Below are 25,300 nucleotides of genomic sequence, written 5' to 3' on the forward strand. Positions count from 1 at the left end.
TGTGTAAACTAGAAAAGTAGTAATTTGGGCTTTTATCTCACAACCAACAATTCTTGAAAAACATCATGTAATTAAAAAAACCCAAAGGCAATAACTTGTTATGCATGTTTTGAAGACAGATCCTCCTTGAATCCCCCACAACTAGCATCAGTCACTAAATCAGTGTGAAAAGAAGTATGAATCATTTAAAAATAGTGAATGGGAAATTATGCTAACTAAGAGAAAGATAATTAATAAATTAGGACTGGAGTCTTCATAATGTGATCTGTGGCCACATGAGTTGATGACTAACCCCGCAAAAAGACTCCTTCATACTTTTTTTTTTTTTTTTCAACAAAAACGAAGAAGAAGTTCTAGATTTATTAGCTCCCTTTTCCAGGAAAGGTAGACCTGGAAACTTGTTTATGAACAAAAGCCTGGAGCTCTTCATTATGCTGAATACGAGACTTTATGCTAAAATATTTACTTTGTACCAATCCTCAGAGCAAGCACAAAGAAAATATGTATTAACACTGATTAGCTAATAATAATCTCTACAAGATGGGAAGCATGCAAACATGGGTGACTGCAGAAGAAGAAACCCAACAGTAATGCCAAGAATTTTGCACTCTCTGCTTTGATATTCATGAGAAAAGACAAGAAATCTCAATCCAGTTAAATCTAATTTTTCCCCTACAGATCGATGCAGGACACACGCAAAGACCTTCAGCCCTTTTTTCCGCACACATCTAGGAGCCACCAATGCTGTATTGCCCACCTGCACGGTGTAACTGCCCACAGTAGTGGCACGTCTGAAACGTCTTCCTTGCTGATGGGACATCATAAACAGAGGAGCCAAACGCTGCTCCATCAGTCGTGCAAAGCTCTGATTGTTCAGTCCCAGCAGTGCCATATCAACCCCTTGAATAACTGCGGGAACAGAGGAAAATCACGTCAGCACATCTTTCATGGACCAATGAAATAACGTGGTCTGCAGGATAGTTTGAGACAGGGATATACTAACTAGAAGAAAAATAGCTGGACACTGTTACAGCCCCTCAGTAATTCCTGATGGGGATATAATGTGCTTCTGTTTCAACCCCTGCACTGTTCTTCTCAGATAACGTCAATGATTTCAGAGAATAAAATCCTCCAAAGACTGTCTTCAGCCTTCAGTTTACCAAAATGGCTCCAGGAAGCACCTGATCTATGATCTTCAATGCAAAAAGTAGTTAAAACCTGTTTGAGAGCTGCCTGGTTTTACACTTATTGCTAGATTCTCCTGTTAACTGAACACAGTTTTTCATCCAGCATTTTTGAAGACTGACACTACGATTTTGTGCAGCTCAGTTAGAAACAAAATGTATATTTGAGAGCCCTGAAAGCCAAATAAACATCTCCTAAGTACAAACAAATGGAAAATTTACACCAAGTTCAAAAAAGTGACAAGACATGCGAATTTAATTCATACGTATTTATGACTTTTTTAATATTACTTAAAAAATCTGCTGGGACCACCATGATTTTTTTTAAAGCAGTGTTTCCATTATAATATCAATAATAGTCCATTGTAGTAAGCACCCAAGAAATGGAGTATTGGGTTCATGGGGTCCAAATCAGGAGGAGCCATACCATTAAAAATACCATACCAAATAAAATAGCCGTACCAAATAAAGCCATCACATCTGAAGGGAGCTTCAGAGGATCATCATCTCTGAATGAACTTATTTTATATCTCAAAATTATGAATAGATATAACTGCTACCAAATTACACCAGCTTTTGGAACCACAGTGTAGAATTTAATCTGGTTTATGTCAGGATCCTTATTCTTGCTCTCCTGAGCACTAAACAATTCCAGGTACAGACACACCAATTAGAAAGACTTTGGTATCTATGCACTCACAGATGCCTAGAGGAAAGGGTCTCTTTCTTGCCCACTTCTCACTTCTAAAGTCAAAACAGTTGTAAGAATATGATACTAGTGAAATGACTGTGATGAAACAAGTATCGTGAATCCTAATAGCATTCTCTGCACCTTTTCCATCAACAAAAAATTATGTGCTTAATGCTTCAGTGAAAGATGCAAAAATTCCTGGACCCAGACAGTCAGCAAATTGAAACGCATTTCCTCAGTTTAACAGATCACCTTTCTCGCTGGGTTATGGCTACAAGCCTCTTGATTTCAGATTTAAATCGAGGGTCCAGGAAAAACAAAAAACCCCAAACAAACAGAAAACCTATCCGTGTTTGAAAACTCTGAGAAAATAATGCTGCTCTCAGAAGTGCTTAAACCAAAGTGGCATAAATTCTGAGATGGGTGTTGGACACAGAAGTCTCTGTTCAAGATGTTCTAATGCCCCAGGGTAATTGCAAATGCCTTTGCCCAGTTGAATGCAGCACGTAGGTTCAGCAGGCAGCCACTTAGTTCTGTGTAAAATTACTGCACCAATGTGTTCATATAAATGAGCACTAAAAATTATTGTTATCTGAAGTGCGTGGAGGAGGGAAGGAAATTAAAAATTACCTGTTATCACCCAGTAGTCTCTAGTTGACTCTGAGACATCAAGGTTTGGATACTCCAAAGCTTTAAAAGTAAAAGTTGAAATTATGTTACAATATTCCAACATCCTACACATTATATGTCCCAAAAGTGGTTAACCAGACAGTGATAAATAAAATTGAACTATGGCCCAGAAGGAGATATAGATGCATAATTTTCAGGGTTACAATTTCTCTTGTCTGAAAAGGACATAAAATGTAAGCAAACACTGGAGTACTAAGTAGAACATCTTATGCTGCCAAATTATTGGCTTGTACATTGTCTGGGGCAAAGCACAGGACTGCCCATTACTAAAAATAACAGGTAATATGCATGTGCTTAAGTTATACACAGTTCTGCTGCTTTCTTTCTATGAGTAATCCCCTGGGGCAAACAAGATGAGAACCTATGATGATTCAGTGATTCAATCCTTACCTAACCCAGACCACAATTTTAACCTAAAATAGCATTAAAATAAAGCAGCATCACATTCCACCAATCACAGAGTACAGTTCCACAGGAATGCTGTGAGACTAATATGAACACTCCTTGAAGTGTGATAGTCTTACCCTCACTCTGCACCACTGAAAGTACTAATACCATACATGTTTGTGTCTGCCAGAAACTGATGCTTGTTGTTTTGATGCCTTTTGTTAGTTTTCCAATTTCCCAAGTACACTAGGCTGAAAAGTTCAACATGCTCCTAATTCATTATACAGCTCAGCAATTTTCCATTAGATTTATGCAATGCAGAAAGCATGAACACTTGGAACTTAATACAGAAAATATCCCTGCTTTCAGGTTGAGACACTGTTATTGAGTTACCTTGATTTTTAAACTCCAAAGTGGCTTGCAATTGTAACCATTCTCGAGGGTCTGATTATGCACAGCGAGTGCTTTTGAGGAGGGATTTCATGGCATGTCCCAAGCTGTGCATTTCCATGACAGACTGCGAAGGCTCTGGAGGAGCCGACGGAGTCTGCTGGCAAATAACACGCTTTGAGAGCAGACACAGTATTTGTTTGATAAACTGAAACAACTACACTGCAACATGAATGAGCATCAAACACTTTTCAAAGTAAAACATTTTCACAAGACATGCTATCAGTCTGAAGCCATAAACACTATGTGGCATTAAGTCCATGAGTTTGCAGTATTTGCTGCACTGGCAATAAAACCAAGAACTCCAAAATGAAATATAATCTACGAGTTGTTAAAGGAGCTGATCACTTTATCAGGTCATTTCATCATGTGCAGGGATGTCATGGTTTAAGCCCAGCCAGTAACTCAGAACCACACAGCCACTCATTCGCGCCCCTCCTTCTCCCCGGCTCCTGGAGGGATGGGGAGGAGAATCAAAAGAATGTAGCTCCCACAGGCTGAGATATGAATAGTCTAGTAACTAAGGTATAACAAAAAACCACTACTGCTGCCAGCAATAACAATAATGATAAGGGAAGTAACAAGTGAAGAGGATACAACCGCTCACCACTCACCGATTGATACCCAGCCCAACCCAAGCAGCGATCTAGCCCTTCCGGGTAACTGCCCCCAGTTTACATAGTGGGCATGATGCGCTGTGGTATGGAATACCACTTTGGTTAGTTTGGGTCAGGTGTCCTGTCTTTGCTTCCTCCCGGCTTCTTGTGCCCCTCCTCACTGGCAAAGCATGAGACTGAAAAAGTCCTTGACTGGAATAAACATTACTTAGCAGCAACTAAAAACATTGGTGTGTTATCAGCACTGTTCTCAGACTAAAGCTAAAACAGCACTGCACCAGCTACTAAGAAGGAGAAAAATGACTGCTACTGCTGAACCCAGGACAGGCATCAACAGAGAACTGCAATGCCACATGGGACCCTTGCAGTGTAACAAATGGCTTTCACAGCTCCTGACTACCAAGCCATTCGCCTGCAGTGCCTTTGTGAGAAGCACCATAACCCTTTTCCTATGCAACAGGCCTCTTTTGAAAGGCAAACACTTGAATTGAGAGCAGTCATCATCAAAAAATCCTTAGGGTTTCTCCTTGTGCTCCTGGATGCCCCATAAAGACAGTCCTGCACACAAGGTAATCTTCAGACAGGTTCATCCACTAGCCACAAAAAGGAAAAAGCCTGTCTGATGATGAATGGTCTACATCCCTTCCAAGGTCCCCAGGCACATCCTTTGCAACAGCCTCTCCTTGCTCTTGGAAAGACTTGATGAAAACACTTACTTAGCCTGGAAAGTCTGATTCCAAAGTGCACCAATGCAGTGCAAGAATTCAGCACTGGGCAGTTTTACCAACTGTTTGCATATATCTGATTTAGATGAGCAATGCTTCAAGAATAATATACACTCACTCTTTTCCAAGGATTTGCACAATCACCAGAGTTAGCTGTGATTTCACCACACAGTGAGCCCTTACCCCACAGACAGCTCATTGTGAAAGTAACTGATGAAGAATTGCACTGCTTTGGGGCTGTTTGCAAATAAAATGGACTGACAAAAAGGGTAACTTGTGTTTTCCCCAGAGCTCACTTTCCAGCAGCCTGGTTCTGCTTTTTCTTAGAATCAGAAAATAAGCAAACACCTTAATAATTTCACCTAAAGCTATGAATCTGCTCAGTTCAGTCTTCTGACCATAAAGACATACTTGGCTCTACCCTTATGTTTCCAATTATTTCAATACTTGTGAAATGAAAAATTACAAACTATTCCATCACCAGTTTAACCTTATCAGTGAGTCTGGTAGCTACCAGAATCTTAACCAGATCTTTACTGGTATTTGAACACAGTATTTCAAATTTCACAAGCACCCTGGACAGGTTTACACACAGTGAGATCAGCTGAAATCCATACTTCCTTAGCCAGAGTCCATTACCATGCATTGATGTACCCTGCATGTCCCTGTCTCCTCTCACATCCAGTGAATGTTGATGTCCTCTGGTGAAGAGATAATATATCTCTGCAGTAAGCTTCATTTCACACACTAAGGTAATGACCAAATTATACAGAAATCTTTATAATCAAATATGTTGTCTCTTTATTTATCTTAGAGGATTAGCATGCAGAGCCTATGCCATACAGGCTGTACAGATGCACAATTTTCTCTAGCTCTCTGTACCTCCGATTCTCCATAACATTTGAAATGCAAGTAAATTACTGATGCTAAAGTGCTTAGACCACATTTAAAACTGAGGACAAAGTTCAGCAAATACACCAACATCTTTTTAAACTGAGCTAAGATGGAGCTCACTCACTACCCAAAGACATCCCGAGTGTGGTACACAGTCCTACCACTGGAGCAAGCTCCGGGACTAAGCTGAATATTCCACCAAAGCAAAGGGCTATGCTGAAGATGAACTTCATGCACTGTGCTAAGTCTCGGAGAAATGGAGAACTGGGAACATTCTGTGGTTTGTTTTATATAAAACTACAATTTTTTATTTTCTTTGGAACCTGGCACATACAATTTTTTTTTAATTAATGACAGCATATATATGTGTTCCTTAATTATCTGCCAGTGTTTCCAGCAACCAAAGCAAACACTGAACCCAGATACCACCACCACCTAATCCTCCCCCCATCTTGTTTTTTGGGTGGTTTTTTTTTTTCTCTTTTTAATAACTTAAAAGCAGTCATCTAAACCACCTACATCCTGTGAGCTTGACAACAAAGCTTATAGTGCTTGCAAAGCAAAAACCTAATCTTAAGGAGCTATGTGCTGGGAAGTACATACTTACACTCTGCAATGGTGAGAGGTGGGTAAGTTAGGTAGAAACCCACCAGCTCAGCTGACAGCTGATTAAGAAGGTCGCTAGAAATAGTTCCATTTAGAGTTGTGCTTTGATTGTGCACTACATAAAACAGAGTGACAGCTTGGGAGACATTGGAGGTGTTCAAAATCTGAAACAGAGGTAGAGAAATAATGTGTAGCCATGTTTTAGCTTACTTAAAACAAAACAAAACAAAACAAAACAAAACAAACCCTCACAAAATAAAACAACAAACCAATCCAGTGCAAAAAACTGGGGAAATGTTAACTTGAACAATGGATTAGGTACAGCTCACTCAACATGACTCTGCAAAACTTTACTTGTATGATACTTTAATTCTTACTTCAGCACATGCAGAGCTACAGGAGGACAGCAGCAGGCAGAAACTGTAGTCAGGACTTGCTTCTGAGAACACCACCACCACCCTATCACTTCGTAAGCTGGCAATACTCATGAAACCCACACCACTGCCTTCTGCTAGGGCTCTTTCCAAAACTGCCTGGGTGCTTTGTGAGATCTGCCACTTCTGACATGAGTAGATCAGCAACCATGAAGTGCCACTCAGCATCATGGCTCCAGCTATTGGAAAGCTCAATAGCCACTTTACCTACTACAGAGCATTACCTCTTACCATGCTCCTTTCTGCCTCTCTGAGCTCCTCCACTTTGAACACAAGCTCACAAGAAACTGTACCAAAGTAACTAAGCAGATTTCTGACGACCAGTTTTCTTCCTCTGGTAAGTTCTGTGCAAACTATTCTGGGGAGCACAAGTACATACACAGAGTTTTTTTATAATTCAAATATGCATCATAATAACACCCAAAGGATAATTTCTGTGCCATACTTCAGGATTAAAGAGCATAAGAATGTTGGACCACTATACATATAAACGTATGCAAAAATCAGGCCCTTCATAGTGAATTTGGGTTTGCAAGTGTGGAACTGGAACGCATACCAAAAGTAAAAGAAGAAAGAAATATTAGTTCAGATCTTGTAAAAAGCTATGAAAAAGCTACACGTCACTATCTTTATACCTGGACAGCCTCACTGAAAGCAACTAATGTGTCAGAATAACATAACCAGTAAAAATATAAATTTTGAAGAATATTTTAATACATATTTATTTTTATTTGAATTTCACTTAAATTATTTAACTGCAAACAGTAAAATTCAAGTTTATGAAAATAACAGTAACAGTCTTCTATAAATCATACATTTATATACTTTTCTGCAATACATAAAACAATCTTAGTTCAGACGAAAACATAAACTTATTTCCATGGTGGTTATCAAAGGCGTTATGTTGAAACACAAGCATACACATAGCAAAGTACAACCCCAGAGAGTCTGGCACCAGGCACTGGCAAAGGACACAAAGCTGTACCTGAACTGTTAAGTTGTTGCTGGTGTTTAAGACCTTTCTTTCTGCATCCTGAAATGCCCTCTGTAACCGTTGTTCCATGGTCTGAACAAATTTGCATGACTGTATATTGTCTGTTTGACCCACAAACTGCAGCTCTAGAAAAGGAACAACATTTTAGCATGAGACCAAAATATTCTCAGTTGTGTAACTCCTGCAATGCCTGACAGCAAAATGATCACTTTACAAATTAAGCAGATGAAAATAATGCCACATAAGATCAGTTTATGTCATTCATGCACTGCATTAAACTACCTGGGACAAAATGTAAGAATTGAAATATTAGAGCTAATCCTGTCCACAAACGAATGGAGATTGTTTCTGCAGGGATATATAATATGGTATAACCAGTTCACAGTACATATATTTACTCAGAGCAAGGCAGTAAGTGAAATAATTCAAAAACACAAGTTATACTCCTAAATCTTGCAGGTCATTTACTCTTGCAAGACAGAATCAATCATAATATTGATTCTCATTCTGTTTGTGCTAAAAAAATGTACTTATCTGGGTAACTGCAATAAGTATGTGCATATAAGCATACAAGCAGACACATAAGAAATCTTTTTACAACTGGATGAGTTGTTTTACAGCACACTGCCCTCTCATAGCTTACACCGTTCTGCTGCATGGCAACTGCTCTCTCTACAGCATGGAAGGGTTAAACAGCAATGGTGGTTCAGACCGCTGGGACCTTGGCCAAATTCAACAAGTTCAGCCAGAACAATATGTATATATAATATCATAGAGACATATTTCTCATCTGATCATCCTCAAAAGAAACACACAGGTTAATTAACAGGTGGTGCAGTTAAGTCCATTTAATCAGAAGCCAACTCTTCGTCAAGATGCTGGTATGACAGCCCTAACACCCTGCCATTTCACAGCTGGTGACAACAGATTGTCAAAAGAGGTGACAGCAGCACCACAAAGGAACATGTGCACACAGGCCGTCCCGTTTGTGCTGGGAACATCAACGTGTGAACTCAAAGAGAGCTTGTCCTGCTGCTGTGTTGCTGCAGGGGCTGAGGCAGGACAGCAAAGGGAAGGAGGAGAATTGTCTCTGTGCACTGAACAATTAACAGACACACAGGTTCTGGCTCACCTGTCTTCAGCTGGAAGTGGTAGGCTGGAAAAGGCTTCCAGGGCAAGGCCAGGGCCACCACAGACTGCAGATGTGGCACATGCTGCTTCATGTCTGCTGTGGCATTGCTAACACCGTATGCAAGAAGCCTTTCCATTACAGCTGCTGGCATAAAAACCAGTCTCCCCTGGGTAACGTAGTAACCAACTGTTAGGTTATTCGCTTGCTCCAGGATTTCAACCTAAAACACACAGGGAAAGATGTTTTTTTCTATCTTCTCTGCAGTTCAACCACTATTTGATGGGACTTCTCATCCTTAATACAGTCCCCTTGCAGGTTTTTTATGCTGTAATCCCCAATAAACCCCATAGGATCAATTAGTGTCATATCAGGCACGGCATCAGCAGACCTGCTCAGAGAGCTTTAGACCTAGCCCATGTAGCATGTGCTCTGAAGTGGCGCAGAATAGCTGGTTAGAACAGCTCACATATCTAGGCTGGAGCTTCTTTCATGTGTAGACATGGCAACATTGTACTTAGGAATGTAAAAAAACAAAGAACTTCCAGCTCCTACTTCACACCTGAAGTTCACTGACTCTGCATGTGTCTGTCACTGCAGGTCTGGAGACAAATTTTTGAAAGACACATTTCTGATATTTGATTCTTCAACCTCAACTGTTTCTTCTATACTGTTCTCCTGTATTGTCCCAGATGGTTACACTATCACCTATATAAGTAGAAATGACAACCCACAAGAACGAATATGCTGTAAAATAGGAATTTTACCGCAAAATTCTGCATTTTCCCTAAAGTTTAAGTCCTGATGCTGGTCCACCACACTAATTTTTAGCTGGTTTCCTCTGTCACCTTCTCTCAGGTTTTTAAGAAGGTGGGGGACTAAACCTGACAGGTTTTGCTGCTGCTGAGAGTCAGGAATATACAGTTCCCAAGCCAACATCACTCAAACTTGCAGCTGTAGAGCATAGGGATAACAGTCAATCTGATGCCCTCTATTTTGAGCAAAATCACTTTTTTTCTTTCCCATTGGCTCAGTGAGTATAACTCATAACAGTCTTGGACTCAGCACAAAGCCCTGCCTAAGTGCAAAAGAATCTGTGTTGCAGAGCAGAGTGCTCCAGCAATGCACCCGAGCATGCTCCTTCACACAGCAACTCAGAGGCTCATACAGTTGAGCTGCAAAGTGATGGACGTATCTTCCTCAGTTGTTTTCAATAAAACGTGCTTGCTCGCAGCTCAGGATTTTCATCCCTGAGGAACTGCATTTGTCAAGTACTGCGTTTTCAAACTAGGGAGTGGACTGACAGCAGTGACACCCCATTTAGTAAGCCTGCTCTGGCAACTGATCCAGGCCGAACACAGCAGCACTAGTCCCAAGCTGCAAGGGGAGGAGGAAACTGCTGTCAGTAGTCATTTCCCACAGCATACCAAAAAGAAATTTGTATTTCGCCCTTCTACTTCATCAGATAAAGTGATAAAAGCTTTGGAGCAGTCCTTATGTTTTGACAGCCCAGAATGGGTGCCACCTATGCCTTCTTGCCATGGAAAAACCTCAGTGCTCCCCTCTAAGAGGTTTCTTGAATTCAGAGACACCGCTGGAGCTGCAGCTAGGTGGGATACTCTTGGAGGGAGAGCTGTTTCAGTGAGATCATGCAGGCAAGCCACGCATGCTTACCTGAGCGCTGACATTTTGGTTGAAAGCTTGTCTCAGCACTTGGTTGAGTCCTCTTCTCACACTCTCTTTGAAGGAATTGCTGATCAGCATCCTCCTTGTGTTCAGAAACAGAACTGTGGAACAACAAAAGCCACATGTTGGCTTGAGACATTACCAGGCTATTGCTTGATTTTTAGAATTGTTTTATGTTGGGCCCTAGCTGGATAGAGATCACCAAAGCAACTAGGATTTGCAGCAGCTCCAAAGGCAGCAAGAACTGCAGGGTCTTGGCAGTGTCCCTGACTTCCCTGTTCATTCCATGGCAATAGCCCACTGTTTCCAGAGTGAGGTCTAACAAATGCAGTATCTTCAGAAACAACAGTAAATGTTTGCCATGCTGCCTTTCAGAGTGAAGTATAATGGCACTCAACTGCCCACGAACAGACTGCTGCAGCATTCCCAGGGGACTGAGCTGGTGCTGCACAGACAGATCTGCATAAGGGATACATGCTTCATACCTTCATGGCCGCAGTTAGATAAGCAAAGAGATTTGTTACTCCACTGCTACAAGTATTTTCGATTTAGGAAGTGTCTGTACACTTTATTTATTAACATTATCACAAGGTTTTTCTTTTTCTTTTATAATTTGCAGAGAGAGTTTTATAGCTGTACTTAAGTAGCTTCAGTCATATACTGTATACAAGCTACTTCTATCTTTAGGAATAGTTGTTGCTATCATCATGCTACTGGTGTAGATATTTAGCAGCTACTTAACACACATTACGTCCAAAAGCTGCTTATTCCATTGTCGCCAGTATCATTCAGGTCTATACAAGCTCCTAAACCTTTATGTAGCTCTTTGCCAAAATCTCCAAGACATGCATCTTCTGGTGCTGTGCTGTGCTACCATAACAAATCCATAAGAAGACTGGGCAAGGGACCTCTCCAGACCCCTTTAGTTTAGAGTTCTTATAGCTAAGGAAAAGCTGTCAGTGAAAAAACAGCTAGAGCCAGAAACAGTACTGTTCACAGAGAGAGCTTGAATTCCCCCTATTTTGAAGCATACAACTCAATGTTAAACATTACTTTTAAATGAATCTTTACTGATAGAATTAGGTGTTCATCTAAAACCAGAACTACATGTTCATATGTGAACAGGGCCAAAGACTGAAGCAGGTTATTTCACTATTTTCTTCAGTGAGACAGACTCCTTACTGCAAAGCAGAGACCAAACCATCATGTCCTATGGGCTTGTCCCTCCACACTGCTAGATCTCTGCAGTGACCCACTGAAATTCAGAGCACCTGATCTCACTGCTTCATTTGATGTTCATTGTAAAATCCAAGATAAAGCCAATGCCATTCCTATCTAGCAGCCCTGCTCTTTTGGTCTGGCTTGTCAGTGCAGCAGCCTCATCCCAGATTAACTGGTAATATCCCCACACTCTTTGACACTTAAGTGCCTTTCCCACTTGCCACTAGTTGCCCTCATAGACAAATGAGCAACCCCAGGAAATTCAGTGACCTCCGTACCTGTTTTCACCATAACATTCCAGGAGAGCCGGCACTCGAGGGGGGGAGCTGCTGTCATGTTAGCAAACGCGAGGGCTGTGCTTTCAGGAGGAGCAGAGGTGTTTCCCACAGGAGTAGGGGGAAGCCTAGTTGTTTTCGCTGATGCTGTAATAGATGTCAAAGCTGCTGTAATTGTCAGTGGATATGGGGTTGGCGTTTTGGTGATTTCTGAGCTCAGGAACTTCTGGGTGTCAGTTACTGTTGTTTCTATCTGCCTTGGTACATGTGCTGTGGGTGCAAGTGTAGGAGCTATGACCGTGCTGCTTTTAGGGGTTATAATCATAGCTGTCAGGTCCACAGGTGAGGCAGTTGTGTTTCCTGCTGCCAAAGGAAAGTCTGTATGTGTTCCTACTGAGCCTAGATGTGATGTCAATTTTGTGGCAGTGTTATTTTTTGTAACTGTCAACATCGGTGTGCTTAAAGCCATCACAGATGGCAAGGGTGTGTTTTCAGTGCCTAGAGAAAAGAAGGAAGAAGTTGGCACTGGTGAAGCTGGAGATGATTTTCTTGTTAGTGGTTTTGCTTCTGAAGTTCCTACTGTAGGTATTGCACCAGAAGATACTCCAGATAACACTGTAATGACAGAATGGGTAGAGTTGGTTGTTGACAAAAAAGAAGTTAGTTGTGTTGGTGATGCATGGACAGAACTTATGATGACTGACGGCAGAGCACTGGTGGTAGGGGTTTGCAATGGGATGCCCTCGGTAGCCTTATCAGATATATTACTGGGAACTAAACTATTTTTTGCAGCACTTGTGTCCCATTCCTCCACGCTAAATGTAGCTGGAGTTTTATCAGCCATAACCAAATAACCAGAGGACTCGAATTGGTTGTCTGCAAACTCTGGCAAACTTCCAGAACTGATATCTTCTTCTGTAATAAAACTATGCAAGAGAACTGAGCTAGAATGCTTAGTTGCAGGTGATGGGGACTCAGTTGGCAGTGTGCTGTGGATGGCACTTCTTTTGTTGCTGGCTGAAAGAGTCAAGTTGTCGATAAGCTGAAAAGCCAACATTGGTGGTGTGCCTAAGGGTTTTGTCAGTAGAGCAGTTTTTCCAGCATCAGTTGTTTGTGACTCTAGAGAGCTAGGGAAAGTCCCTGTATCATTAACAGAAGGCATGTGTAAATTGAGAGGTGCTTCATAGTGTATACTGATATGAACATCTTCAACAGTGAAGAAATTAACAGTGTTTTCAGCTGCGTTTCCATGCCTTTTTTGAAGGTGTTCAGGCACTGTCAAAGTGGTAGCAAGGGTTGAATACTGAACAGGAAAGGATTTCAGTGCAAATGCATCTACATAAAATTCTGGAAAACTATTTGACTTAGTCCCAGCAAAGGGTGAATCTGAAATATCTTGTGGAGAGTTTGCATATGTATAGTTTGCTGAAGGGGTGGAGAAGAGGGACTGCATATTTGTATCAATTTTCTTTTGCAGACTTGAAACTGCTGAGTATGGTGCATGGTACTCACTTTCCAGTGGAGAAGTACTTGGAGGAACTTGTCTTACTGCTGTTTTCACTGAAGTTTTTACCAAAGGAATACGAATGCCAGCTGAAGATACCAATGCTGTGTTGGTCCATGTAGAAGCTAAAGCTGCAGCTTCAGGAGAGCTGACAAGATCTGAATTGCTTTCAGAATCTGCATTCAAAGTCCCAGAAAAGCCTGAGCTGTGGCTGTCCATCACTGTTGTCATGGAAACCAGTGACGACATCATATCCCAGGCTGGAGGCACGACAGCAGCGAGTGGCTTTCTATGAACTGAACGTGAAGTCTGATCAGAGGTAAAATGATTTAAAGATATTGGATGTGAATATTCTGCATGCGGGGTCATAACAGTGGGTACTGTCATATTTCTGTCTTCATTTGCAGTTAGAGCCAGACTTTCTGCATCTCCAGGTGAAAGATGTGCAGTCACAAAGATATTAGCAGCAGATGTATTTGTGATAGCAGGTTCATAATTTGAAAGGCTTGTAGTGTAATTAATTAACAGCACTGCAGCTAGACTAGGACTAGTCATGGGTGTTTCCAAAACAGTGCCTAGTATCTTTGATACTCTAGGGAGTTTACTAGTTTGGATATCTGGAGAAACTTTGGAAATCTGAGATTCATAAAGCAGAACACTATAGCTGCTAAAGTTCATGGACGTCTTTGCTGTCACCTGTCTTGTGAGAGGCCTTTGAGCTGTTCTTACCACAGGAAAACCATCAAAAGTTGGGAGACCATTTGCAGAAGCAGTTGGCAACCGCCGGCCATTTGCTTCATAAGCTGCATCAGTCATGTCTTCTGCAAGAGTCTGATTCAGAGCCACCACTGAGTGCTGTGAGGGAAAAGTCAGACGGATTTGCAAAGTATCCTCATCAACTGCTGACAAGCTAGGACTGTTTGTGGGTGCTGTCCAAGAAAAGGTGCCATTTGTCTTGGTTAGCAAGGGAGACCTTGAGCTGGTTGAAGACGAATGTGTTGCATTTCTATAAAGAAAATCTATTTCACTTCTAAATGACCGCACTGGCAGCACTGCATTGCCAGCATGCTTTGCATCTGGGATAAGCAATTTCTGCAGTGAAAGGGAAGATGTGCTCTCTGTTGAGCTGGAGACCCCAGCCAGGCTCTCAGAAGCTGATGGCATGGAAGGTATACTGGTAAAACCTGTCCTGCCATTAGTCAGCGCTGTGGAAGACTGAGGATGACTCGTTAGATGTGGAACACCCACAGAATGGAAGACTGATGTAGTAACCTCCTCTTTATTCTGAAAAACTGATGATGACAGAGGACTGATATCACTATTTCTGTCAGCCAACACTGCCTTAAATGGCTGGCTGCTTGGTTTTACTCCAATAGAAGATACATTATATATACTCTCATTTGGAAACCATGACAGGCTTCTGGAAGTGAGTGACGGGGAAGACTGATATGTTTTTGACACTGGAATATCAGAGTATACAGACAAAAAAGAGGTCCTTTCTGAAGGAGACCTTTTTCCCACTATTTTTGTGAAATACACTGTTGTTGCTCCAAAGAGGTTGAAAGGCATGGCACCTGTAAACAACTCTGGACTCTTTCTGTGATTCACCACACTGGAATGTACTACAGTGACTGTGCTTAGAGGACTAGTTCTGCTTTCACTAACCTGTGATCTGGCTGAATCTGTGTTGAAGAAACCTTCAGGATCTGCAGACAAAGGCACTTTGATGGGAAGGACAGCTGCCTTAGAAAAGTTAATGGTATGAGGTGACTGAATGACCAGTGAGGAGAATGATGGTGATGAAACAGCAGCAAACATGTCTGATCCTGCTGTGCTTTCTTTTGAAATGGAAGGTGTTTTTAATGGTATTAGCTGAAATGGCACAGTGGTACTCAAATGTGTCTCTGATGGTGTAGTGGACAAAGTGGCAAACATACCAAGTTGAGGCAAACCTGATACATCAGCTGCTTCATCTGCATCTTGAGGTGATGACCTCAGAGGTGACTCAGCTGAAACTTCAGCAGGTTCCTGGGATGCGCTGTTTCCACTGCCTTGATAAAGGGTGGGCAACAGATAAGTTTGATCCACAGTCCTGGTACGTGTGCCAGTCAGTGTTGTTTTTATCATCTGAAGCAAGTTTGCATTCTCCAAAGTCTGTCCCATAGAAATATCAGCTACCGAGGAAGCCTTAGCTTCTGTGGAAGGCCGTGTTGGTGATAGTATAGCTCTCCAGTTAGGAAAAGATCCTGTAGAAGGAGCAACGATGATATGCTGTTGCCTGGTACCTGTAAAATAATAAGTAAAATAAGTATATTCTTTCCCAAAAGGAAAAGGAGTTGTTGCTTTGTAGCAACAGATCACAACACAAAATGTATTATATGTAGTAGAATCAGTGAACTTCTCTAGTCGACAAAGGGCATAAAGATTCAAAGAAGGTAAAAAAAAAAAAAAAGGCACAAAAACCCAATGAAAGGTACAACTTGACAGATTATAAACCCCTCAGCTCACATCACCAGACAGAAGAATAAGGAAAGCTTCCTAGACCATACTATTTCAAAATACTACTTATAAGTGGGATGGTTTAACGTACTTAAAGACACCTTCTTAAGCTTTGGACTATTCTTGAGGTTATCATCAGTGACCCAGTACCAAAATATTATGTGAGAAGATGGCTTTAGAAGCAGTGTAGAAACAGCATAGATTTTAACAACCACTGACTTGGCATGCAGTCTGCCATGGGAATAGAGTCAGCATTGGCTGTGTTCCTGTAGGATGCATCTGGAGGTACTCATCTTGCCAGTTCTAATAATGCATGCAATTATAAACACAAAAGGAAGAAAATAAAACAGGGATGAACATGAGGAAAGGGGGGCAAGATCCAAAACCAATTAGGAAATTAAAGTCCTTTTTTGATGTGTGCAGATGTACAACGCATCATTTCAAACACCAGTTTACATTCAACACCATAATGTTCCTAGGCTTTGTTTTCTTAAAGTGATTACAGTTATTCTAAAATTGTAGCATGGGAAATCTCACATTCTTACAAATTTAAAGATTAAGATTCACTCAAGAGTAAAATTTAAGGGACTCTTTTTCTCTCCCCCTGGCCAAGATAACCCGTCAAAAATCAGTCCTGGCACTTGCTACCACGCCAAGCTATGTCCCCTTGCATTGCTAAACAGAGGGACAACCCAGAGCTGGTCCCTGCCCTCCAACTGCAGTGCATCTGCATCAGGCACAGAAGATGCCAACCTCCTCCATGCCCTTATGAATAACTCCAGTGTAATGACAATGAAGAGTAAGCAAGGGCAGACCCTTGAGATACATGGTTATAAAATGGGCTGGACATCAGTTCCAGTTACCAATGAACCCAAGGGTCAGAGCCAACAGCACCAGAGGCGACCAGCCCTCACAAAGAGGAGCCGGCAGCAGAACACCACATAGCACAAGAGAGGAAAGTGGGTCGCACTGCACCTATTTAAAGACAAGTTTCTTTCTGGTGATACCCCTGTGGCACACCACCCATCATCCATATGTGCAGGCCAAAGCAGATGATTAGACCAGCTCCTTCAGGCTTCTGTGTGCCTTCAACAGGATCATGCTGGAATTATGTTCAGCATAGCATTTTCACTCTACCAAACAAAACAAGAAACAAACGAAACCCCACCAAAAATCCCCCAAACAAACCACAGATCTTTCCTTTCTTTAAAAGCTTTATCAAACCACAGTGAAGAATGACCAGTATTATCTTTCCTCCACTGAAATGCAAGAAATAATATAGAATCCAGAAGCAATTTGGTTTAGAGGAGCAGCTCTAGGATGGATAAAAGAACAGAGCCCTGCCCTCCTAGCAACCAAAAAGTCCCCATACCTTTCACCTAACACAGGCTAACTTGCACACTCGCATTTTGGAGACAAGCACAGGTAGGCAGACACAGGGCTCCCTACAGCAATGAGATACAAGCAGGCTAAAGGGAATCCCGATCAGCCTTTATGAAGCTGCACCAGAAGGTCAGACTGGGCAGGAGGCTGCAGAGTCCAGGGAACCTGACCCACCAGGAAAGGTTTGCAGCACAAAATGCTTTTGGACCAGCAGCACCATGGCTGCTGATGTGTCACTGGGGTACCAGAGACCTAAATGACTGTTTTCTGATATTCTATGTATTCTGCCATATGTTGTGAGGCACACTGTGATTCAGACTATGTTTTGGTTGCCTTTCCTTCCCTGCTACAGTTAGGCAGCTCTTCAACAGAAGGTAGGAAAGATGAAGACATGTATTTTGCTCAACTAGAACGAATGCAAACATATGCTTGAAATTAAGAACTAGATGATGTACCTTGCAAAATCAGGCCTTAGGCAGCCTGAAGTTTAAGCTTCTGTGAAGTCATCATTACCCAATCTGTTACACCTCAAACTGCCTTGTTTCACTTCTTAACTGAAAAGCCCTACTGCAAAGCCTTCACATGGGATTTCTTCTAGCACCTAGTGAAAGCAAGTCCTCAAGGGGAATTAATCAAGTCAATGTTTTCTTGCTTTCTAAATCAGCAAAATCTGTCAACAGCAGTCACACACAGTCTGCACCATTCTCATCTATTTCTTCACACTTTGGTTTAACGAGAATGATTACAAGCAAAGAGACAATATAAACGTGAAAACAACACTGGATTGATGTTACCGCATTTTGACAAAAAGTAAAGGAAAGCTCAAAAAATGCAAAGAAGATAAAACACTGAAAAAAATGTCCTTGAGCCACTGCTTAATTCTAGTCCTTCTGTTCTACTGCCTTCCATTCTATACCAACAAGAAATTTTCTGGTTTTGGCCATTAATGAAGTAAAGCTCTTGAGTTACAGAAGATTTTTTTTTTTTTTTTTTTTTAAGAAAAATAAATAAATAAATAAATATACACAAAATGTTCTGCAAGCAATATACAATGCTGACATTCCACTGCAGGAAATTGTCTTTGATTCCGCACTTATGAAAAGATACTGACTATCAGTATCTATTTCAAACTTCTGTCATAAATTCGACATCCTGTATGAAGCATGCACACACAACTGGATGCAGCATGCAAAAGGCAAAATTATCTTCCTGTGGAGTTTAAACTGAAGTACATACACTTTGGTTGAGAACTGGTAGGGTGATATCAACAGGTCTTTATCAAACACTGTGCAAACCAAGACTGTATATGGAAAAAGAGTGGTCATGGGAAAATATTTTCACTTCTGCATCTATCAACAGGTGAACACATCTGATGAAAAAATAAGACAATTCAAATCAAGAAAGTCACAATGAAAACTCTACCTCACATGCGTTGTGGGCTGGGCCGTTGCTTGTACAAGCATTGTATATGCACCTTCCCTTCTTTCACAGTAGCTGATTCTCATGCCTCAGGATCACCTGTTATTCTTTCATACTTCAGGCTATCGACTAACTGCCCTCTCCAACAATCCTAAAACCCATTTAGCAGTAACATCATGCTAAATACATGCATTTTTGGCAGTGACCAACCCACAGCTACTGCAGGAGGTGTAGATGGTGGACAGCTGGAGAACCATAGAATGGTTTGAACACTGCCAGGGATGGGGCAGCCACAGCTTCCTGGGCAACCTGTGCCAGGCCTTCACCACCCTCACAGGGAAGAACTTCTTCCTGATGTCTAATCTAAATCTCCCCTCTCTCAGTTTAAAGCCATTCCCCCTTATCCTGTCACTACTTGCTCTTACAAAAATTTCCTTGGGATTGCACTTTTCCAAAAGAGCAACGGTAAATAAATCTGCAAAATAAACCCTGGTCTATGACCCCTTTAATATCACCTTTCTTGCACCAATTCTGGGAAAAGTTTACAATAACTCAATAGACCAATCCTTGTATTTGCTTCAGTTGTAACTTTTCCCAAATTAAATATTGTCCTTCTAAACCAAAATTCTGACCTTGGAGTGTTAAAACACAAATCTCCTTACCAGCACCTGAGGTTGTTCACATCCTAGCCCCTATTCACCTGTAGCAGTCAACAGCTACAACTACCAGTCATTATAAACAAGCACCATCTCCCGTCAAAAAAAAAAAAATGCCCTCTTCTCAGTGATTTTAGAAAACAGTATCTGAAAACTGCTATTAATTTGTTTTTGACAACCACAAACAATACTTTGTCCCCATACTTCTAGTAGTCTGTTTAAACAAAACAGTATTCAGTGTGAAAAACTGTATGAGATGATACCATACTGCACAAAGATTTGTTCTCAGTAAAAAGCATGGGTTTTTTAAGAAATAAGAGAACAAAGTTTGGACACAATACTCAGTCATAGCAATTGCACAGGCATATTTTTGCTCATGTGAAAATCAAAGCAGAAAATCTCTTCTGTAGGAATGTTTGTGCACCTTCCCTTCTTTCACAGACAGAATTCCTATTTGGTACCAAGAGAAATGCACCAGCAGCAAAGCTTTCCATCAAGGGCAAGCTTTTAGCTACGAAATGAAAATATCAGGCTGCAACGAAAACTTACGTCTCTCCTGCTTCCAACATGTCCTGCCTTCACTGCTTGCCCAGCCCCAGTGTGAGCTGGCAGAGATCTGGGAAAGCAGAGCTGAGCTAAGCCTGCAAATGCTTCCCGGCTGTCAGCAGTATTGCTTCAGGAGCCCACAGACTGGTGTGATGATTTGTACCAAGTGCCAGCCTTGCCTGGAGGTGAAACGTGTCTCCTCCACCATGAGGCAGCTCTGCCAGGATGCTTTAATCGCACCCGGCAAGCAGGGACGGAGGTGAGGAGACGAGTAAGAGGCAAGATATGAGCTACAGTGAAACAACGTAGTCCTGGGCTTGAGGAAACCATTCTGCCACCCACAATTCCAGCTGCACATTGTATTCCCAGAGCAGATGTTCAGGCCAATCATTAGGAAAGAGGAGCATGGCAGAGGAGGATTTCACGACCGTGCTGTGCTGCAGGATGATTGCACATCATCATAGAGAAACCAGAACTTGCTACAGGAGCCCTTGTCCTTGCTCCTGTACCGTTTCTGCTTGTGTTTATCACATTATTCACAGAATTTTAGTGAATGACACATATAAAGTTATTTTTTATTTTAATTTTTGTTTTTATTCAACAACACTTTCAGGATCAATGCTTTGTGAGCCTGAAAGTCTGCTTTAGAACACTGGTTCTCCGTTTACACGTAAACACACATTTATACAAGCTTTTGTAAAGGAATTCTGTTTATTCAGGGAAGTTTCTACAGGCACTGCTAACACCAGCATAAATGATCTGATGGAAAAAGTAGCAAAAAAAATTCAAGGTCATCTGGGAACACGCAATAGAGTATCTGTCAGGTCTCATGCTTTTCCCTTGAGTACTACAATATTTGAGGAGCTTTTTTACAGGAAAGAAAAAAACAGAACAAAAATTCCCTTAAGTGAAAGGGACATGAAAATTCTGATTTCTTGTGGCCAAGGGATAAAACAAAGCTAAAACTTTTTTAAATCCCACGATTTTTAAGCAAATCACATTTCTTAAGAACTGACCTTTTAAAGTTTTATTTTCCAGAGCCAGAACAGACTGTACCGGTGGTACCAAATCCTGAATGAGCATGCAAAGAGTGTTGGGTCTCAACATTAATCTGCTTTGGGAGTTAGACAACAAAGTGCAAGACTTGTGGACTCAGTTTTTCCCTCAGCAGTTACAAGTCAACAATAGTACAGCTTTCTTACTATGCACAACAAAAATGTATTTTCTTCACTACAAGCTACTCCTTCAATAAAGCTTTCAGAGTTTAAATCCCCCATGCAAAATCAAATACAAGAGAAGACTGAAGAGAATCCCTGCTAAAATGAATATATGTATTTTTTAAAGAACACTAGTGCTTTCAAAAGGTTGAGAGGTGCACCAGATTACCTAATAAAATGTATTTTGACATGCTGGTTGTGTAATTGTGAACGTTCCCCTGAGCCAAAAAAGCTTTCTGCTCACCAAACCAAGCACATCTTCAAAGGAAACATTTTTGCACATAACATTTGAGGCTGTAACTCTCTGGACTATGCTCTGCAGCACTAGGACAGGGACTCAATGTACTGCAGCAGCAGCAGCTTCTCCCACCCTGCCTGGAATTCCAGGTTGGGGGCAGGAGCATCTTCAGCCACTGCTCCTGTTAGCCAAGTTGTTATTCAGTGTTACTCCAAGTACTGTTTACTTGACAGGCAAACCCAGAAGCAGAGAGCGCTCGGATTACTGCATGCGGCTGCCCCATCCCTGGCAGTGTTCAAGGCCAGGTTGCACAGGGCTTGGAGCAGCCAGGTCTTGGGGAAAGTGTTCCTGCCTGTGGCAGGTGGTTGGAACTAGATGAGCTTAAAGATCCCTTGCAACCCAACCCAAACCAGTCTGTGATTTTATGAGTCTATGTTATACACCAAAACAGTTTCAGAGAATAAAATGAAATCCAAGAACTGCTGATCACTACAGCATTAACTCTACTTGATATGCATATGTACTAAAGGCATCATCTGTGAAAGGCTATATTATGGGGCTGTAGTAAAGCAGCATGCAAACCAAATGCCTGACACCATGTCAAGGCAACCCTAAAGCTTCTTAATTTCAACTTATTTCATCCATTTTTCCTGCATGACATCCTTGTCTCTAAATTGGAGAGATATCAATTTGATGGATGGACCACTTGGTGGATAAAGAACTGGCTGGATGGCTGCACACAAAGAGTTGTGGTCAATGGCTCAATGTCCAGCTGGAGACCAGTAACGAGTGGTGTCCCTCAGGGATTGGTGTTGGGACCGGTCTTGTTCAACATCTTTGTTGGTGACATGGACAGTGGGATTGAGTGCGCTCTCAGCAAGTTTGCCGATGACACCAAGCTGTGTGGTCCGGTTGATATGCTGGAGGGAAGAGATGTCATCCAGAGGGACCTTGAGATGCTTGTGAGGTGGGCTGATGCCAACCTTATGAAGTTCAACCACGACAAGTGCAAGGTCCTACACCTGGGTCGGAGCAATACCACCCACAGCTACAGGTTGGGCAAAGAAAAGATTCAGAGCGGCCCTGTGGAGAAGGACTTGGGGGTGCTGGTCGATGAGAAAATGAACATGAGCCGGATTCAGTGTGCACTCACAGCCCAGAAAGCCAACCGTATCCTGGGCCGCATCAAAAGGAGCGTGACCAGCAGGTTGAAGGAGGTGATCCTGCCCCTCTACTCTGCTCTTGTGAGACCTCACCTGGAGTACTGTGTGCAGTTCTGGTGTCCTCAGCATAAAAAGGACATGGAACTGCTGGAACAAGTCCAGAGGAGGGCCACAGGGATGATCAGGGGACTGAGGCACCTTCTGTATGAAGACAGGCTGAGAAAGTTGGGGCTGTTCAGCCTGGAGAAGAGAAGGCTGTGTGGAGACCTCATAGCAGCCTTCCAATATCTGAACAGGGCCTACAAGTATATTGGGAAAGACTCTTAATTAGGGACTGTAGTGACAGGACAAGGGGTAACGGGTTAAAACTTAAACAGGGGAAGTTCAGATTGGATTTAAGGAGGAAGTTCTTTACTGTAAGGGTGGTGAGGCACTGGAATGGGTTGCCCAGGGAAGCTGTGAATGCTCCATCCCTGGTGGTGTTCAAGGCCAGGTTGGACAGAGCCTTGGGTGACATGGTTTAGTGTGAGGTGTCCCTGTCCATGGCAGGGGGGTTGGAACTAGATGATCTTCAGGTCCTTTCCAACCCTAACTATTCTATGATTCTATGTTTTCAGAGCTTTGAAATTACAGTTACTAGAGAGAGCACACGTGAAAGGGCCAAGGTGGGGGGAGGACCAGCTGTCTGTGTTTTCCAGTGACTATTTCAAGCCAAGACATGTAGGGCAGACAGGGAGGCTCTGCCCTGGGCACTGCCATGCTTGCCTCATAGGACATGGAGGCAGACCCTCTTTCAGGTCCATCCCAGCAAGATAACCAGTTGATGCTCTCAGGACATGGTCTCAGAGTTAACACATATACAGGATCAGCACAAGAACAGAGGTTTCCACAAAGTCCTTTTTGCTGCTTTCAAGCTCTTTTCACTGCCTGTGGCCTCTGACTGTAATGAAAGATAAAGAGGTGAAGACCAGGAAAGAAATGTAGGTCATACAGAGAAGCATCCTGCTTTCCCTGTCTTCACAGCAGTCAGTACTGTCCCACTGATGATGCTTTCCAAGTATGAAAGTAAAAAGCAGTATGTTATCTATTTTTAGATTAGAAAAATAATCTGGTCACACTGAGGAGTGTCTGCAAAATACACTAAAGTAAAAAACATGCCTTTAAAATAAACACGATGAAACAATAATCAAGTCCAAATTCTATTCTCTCTTTTGAGACTTGGACCAAATCAGCAGTGTTTATCCATCCTGGTTTATCTACAATGCAATCTCTGAATCCAGGAAAGCAGTGTCTATTACTTGGCACAAGATTATGTTAAGAATGCACAAAAGTTAAATCAGTGAATTTATAAGATCCACTAACAAGAAAAGCTAACAAACTGCAGCACATCCTTCTTTGAAGGGGACTCCTCTTTACGTTAATGAATGAGACTAAAAAAATAAGCTCTCACTGAGAAGGAGTCCACATAAAATAGATGGGTTTTTTCTTAGATTAGGATAACTCATTTCCTGAGCACCCTTGACAGTACTGAAGGTAAGGGACAGCAGAGCTGCTTTTTAGGCTTTGGTTTTTTTCCCTCCCTCTCTCCACTTAGAAAAGGGCAGAAACTAGGAAGAAAGTCTTAAACACATCATCTTTATTTGTTATTTCTTATATAATGACCTTTCAGAAACTATCAATTTAAAGGCAATTCCTTTAAAAAAAAATCTGACTTTTTTTTTATTCAATATTGCTCTTTGAGTCCTACCTTACACAAATGTCTGTCTCAGGAGGAAAGAAATCACTTTCCTATGAAGGAAACTGTCAGCTTTCAGAGAGTTGTCAGAGAGCTTCCTGAGGTCAAGTCAGGATGACAGAGCAGTAACTAAATTCTTCTGAACAACAAACCAACCTGCAACTTTGCTATGACCTACAGTGGATATTCGACATGAAGTGCAATATACGTTGCAATTAAAAATCACGTCTTAATAAACTATGCATATCAACTGAGTAATTAATTCTTAAGCACCTTGTCTGCTCTACAGTAGATGAGGACTTGGCTCAGGCTAGAAACTATCTTGCAACTGTTTAAAAATTATTTCCATTTTCTATGACTTTCACTGTGCTTTCCACAGATCATTAGCTTTTATTTTTAGGATCTTTTCTTTGCTGCATAAAAGTGGCAATACCTCAAGTTTATAGCATTATGTTGCCTCATTTCACTTCCTCACCTCTGGGAAATTGCTGCAAATAGTTGTCTGACAGGACACCATTACTATCAGTAATAAAAAAATCTGCCACCCCCATTGACAGAGTACAAAAGACTAAAAGCACAAAGGGAGAGCTCAGTCCCTGACAGTAAAAAGGTTAAATAACTGCCCAGTCAAGTCCAACTTTTCAGTCATGAATTAAAATCCAGAAGAAGTGTTATAAAAATGTAAATATGACATCTGAAAAAAAAAACAATAACATTGGCAGACTGTAGGGTTTGTCTGCAAAAGCAGTGGACCTTTCTGCATCATTCAGGATGTCCAATTCCTCGCACAGAGAGCTCGGTACTGTGCAGGCTGTAACCCTACACTACTCACATTCAGATGCCAGTTATATATTTTTCAGTGGCTCAGTATTTAATTTACAGGCATCAACATACAAGTACAAGCAACAGATGTAGCAAACCCAAAGCTCACAAAGACCCAAACACAGGGATAAAGCA

At 41.7% G+C, this 25,300-nt stretch overlaps 1 protein-coding gene across 1 annotated transcript in view; it reads right to left on the reverse strand.

Moving 5' to 3' along the window:
- Window positions 1–20,320, reverse strand: part of KIAA1549L (KIAA1549 like) — a 71,515-nt gene extending 51,195 nt beyond the window's left edge. The window contains exons 1-9 of the mRNA XM_065685812.1: window positions 20,170–20,320; window positions 15,425–15,772; window positions 11,987–12,598; window positions 10,476–10,588; window positions 8,805–9,024; window positions 7,664–7,797; window positions 6,246–6,408; window positions 2,506–2,565; window positions 758–909 (exon numbers count right to left, since the gene is read on the reverse strand). Coding sequence (XP_065541884.1) covers window positions 758–909; window positions 2,506–2,565; window positions 6,246–6,408; window positions 7,664–7,797; window positions 8,805–9,024; window positions 10,476–10,588; window positions 11,987–12,598; window positions 15,425–15,772; window positions 20,170–20,320 — 1,953 coding nt within the window. The remainder of the gene's footprint in view (window positions 1–757; window positions 910–2,505; window positions 2,566–6,245; window positions 6,409–7,663; window positions 7,798–8,804; window positions 9,025–10,475; window positions 10,589–11,986; window positions 12,599–15,424; window positions 15,773–20,169) is intronic.
- Between the last annotated feature and the right edge of the window lie 4,980 nt (window positions 20,321–25,300).

This window comes from Lathamus discolor, chromosome 6 (assembly GCF_037157495.1).
Source record: "Lathamus discolor isolate bLatDis1 chromosome 6, bLatDis1.hap1, whole genome shotgun sequence".
Taxonomy (NCBI): domain Eukaryota; kingdom Metazoa; phylum Chordata; class Aves; order Psittaciformes; family Psittacidae; genus Lathamus; species Lathamus discolor.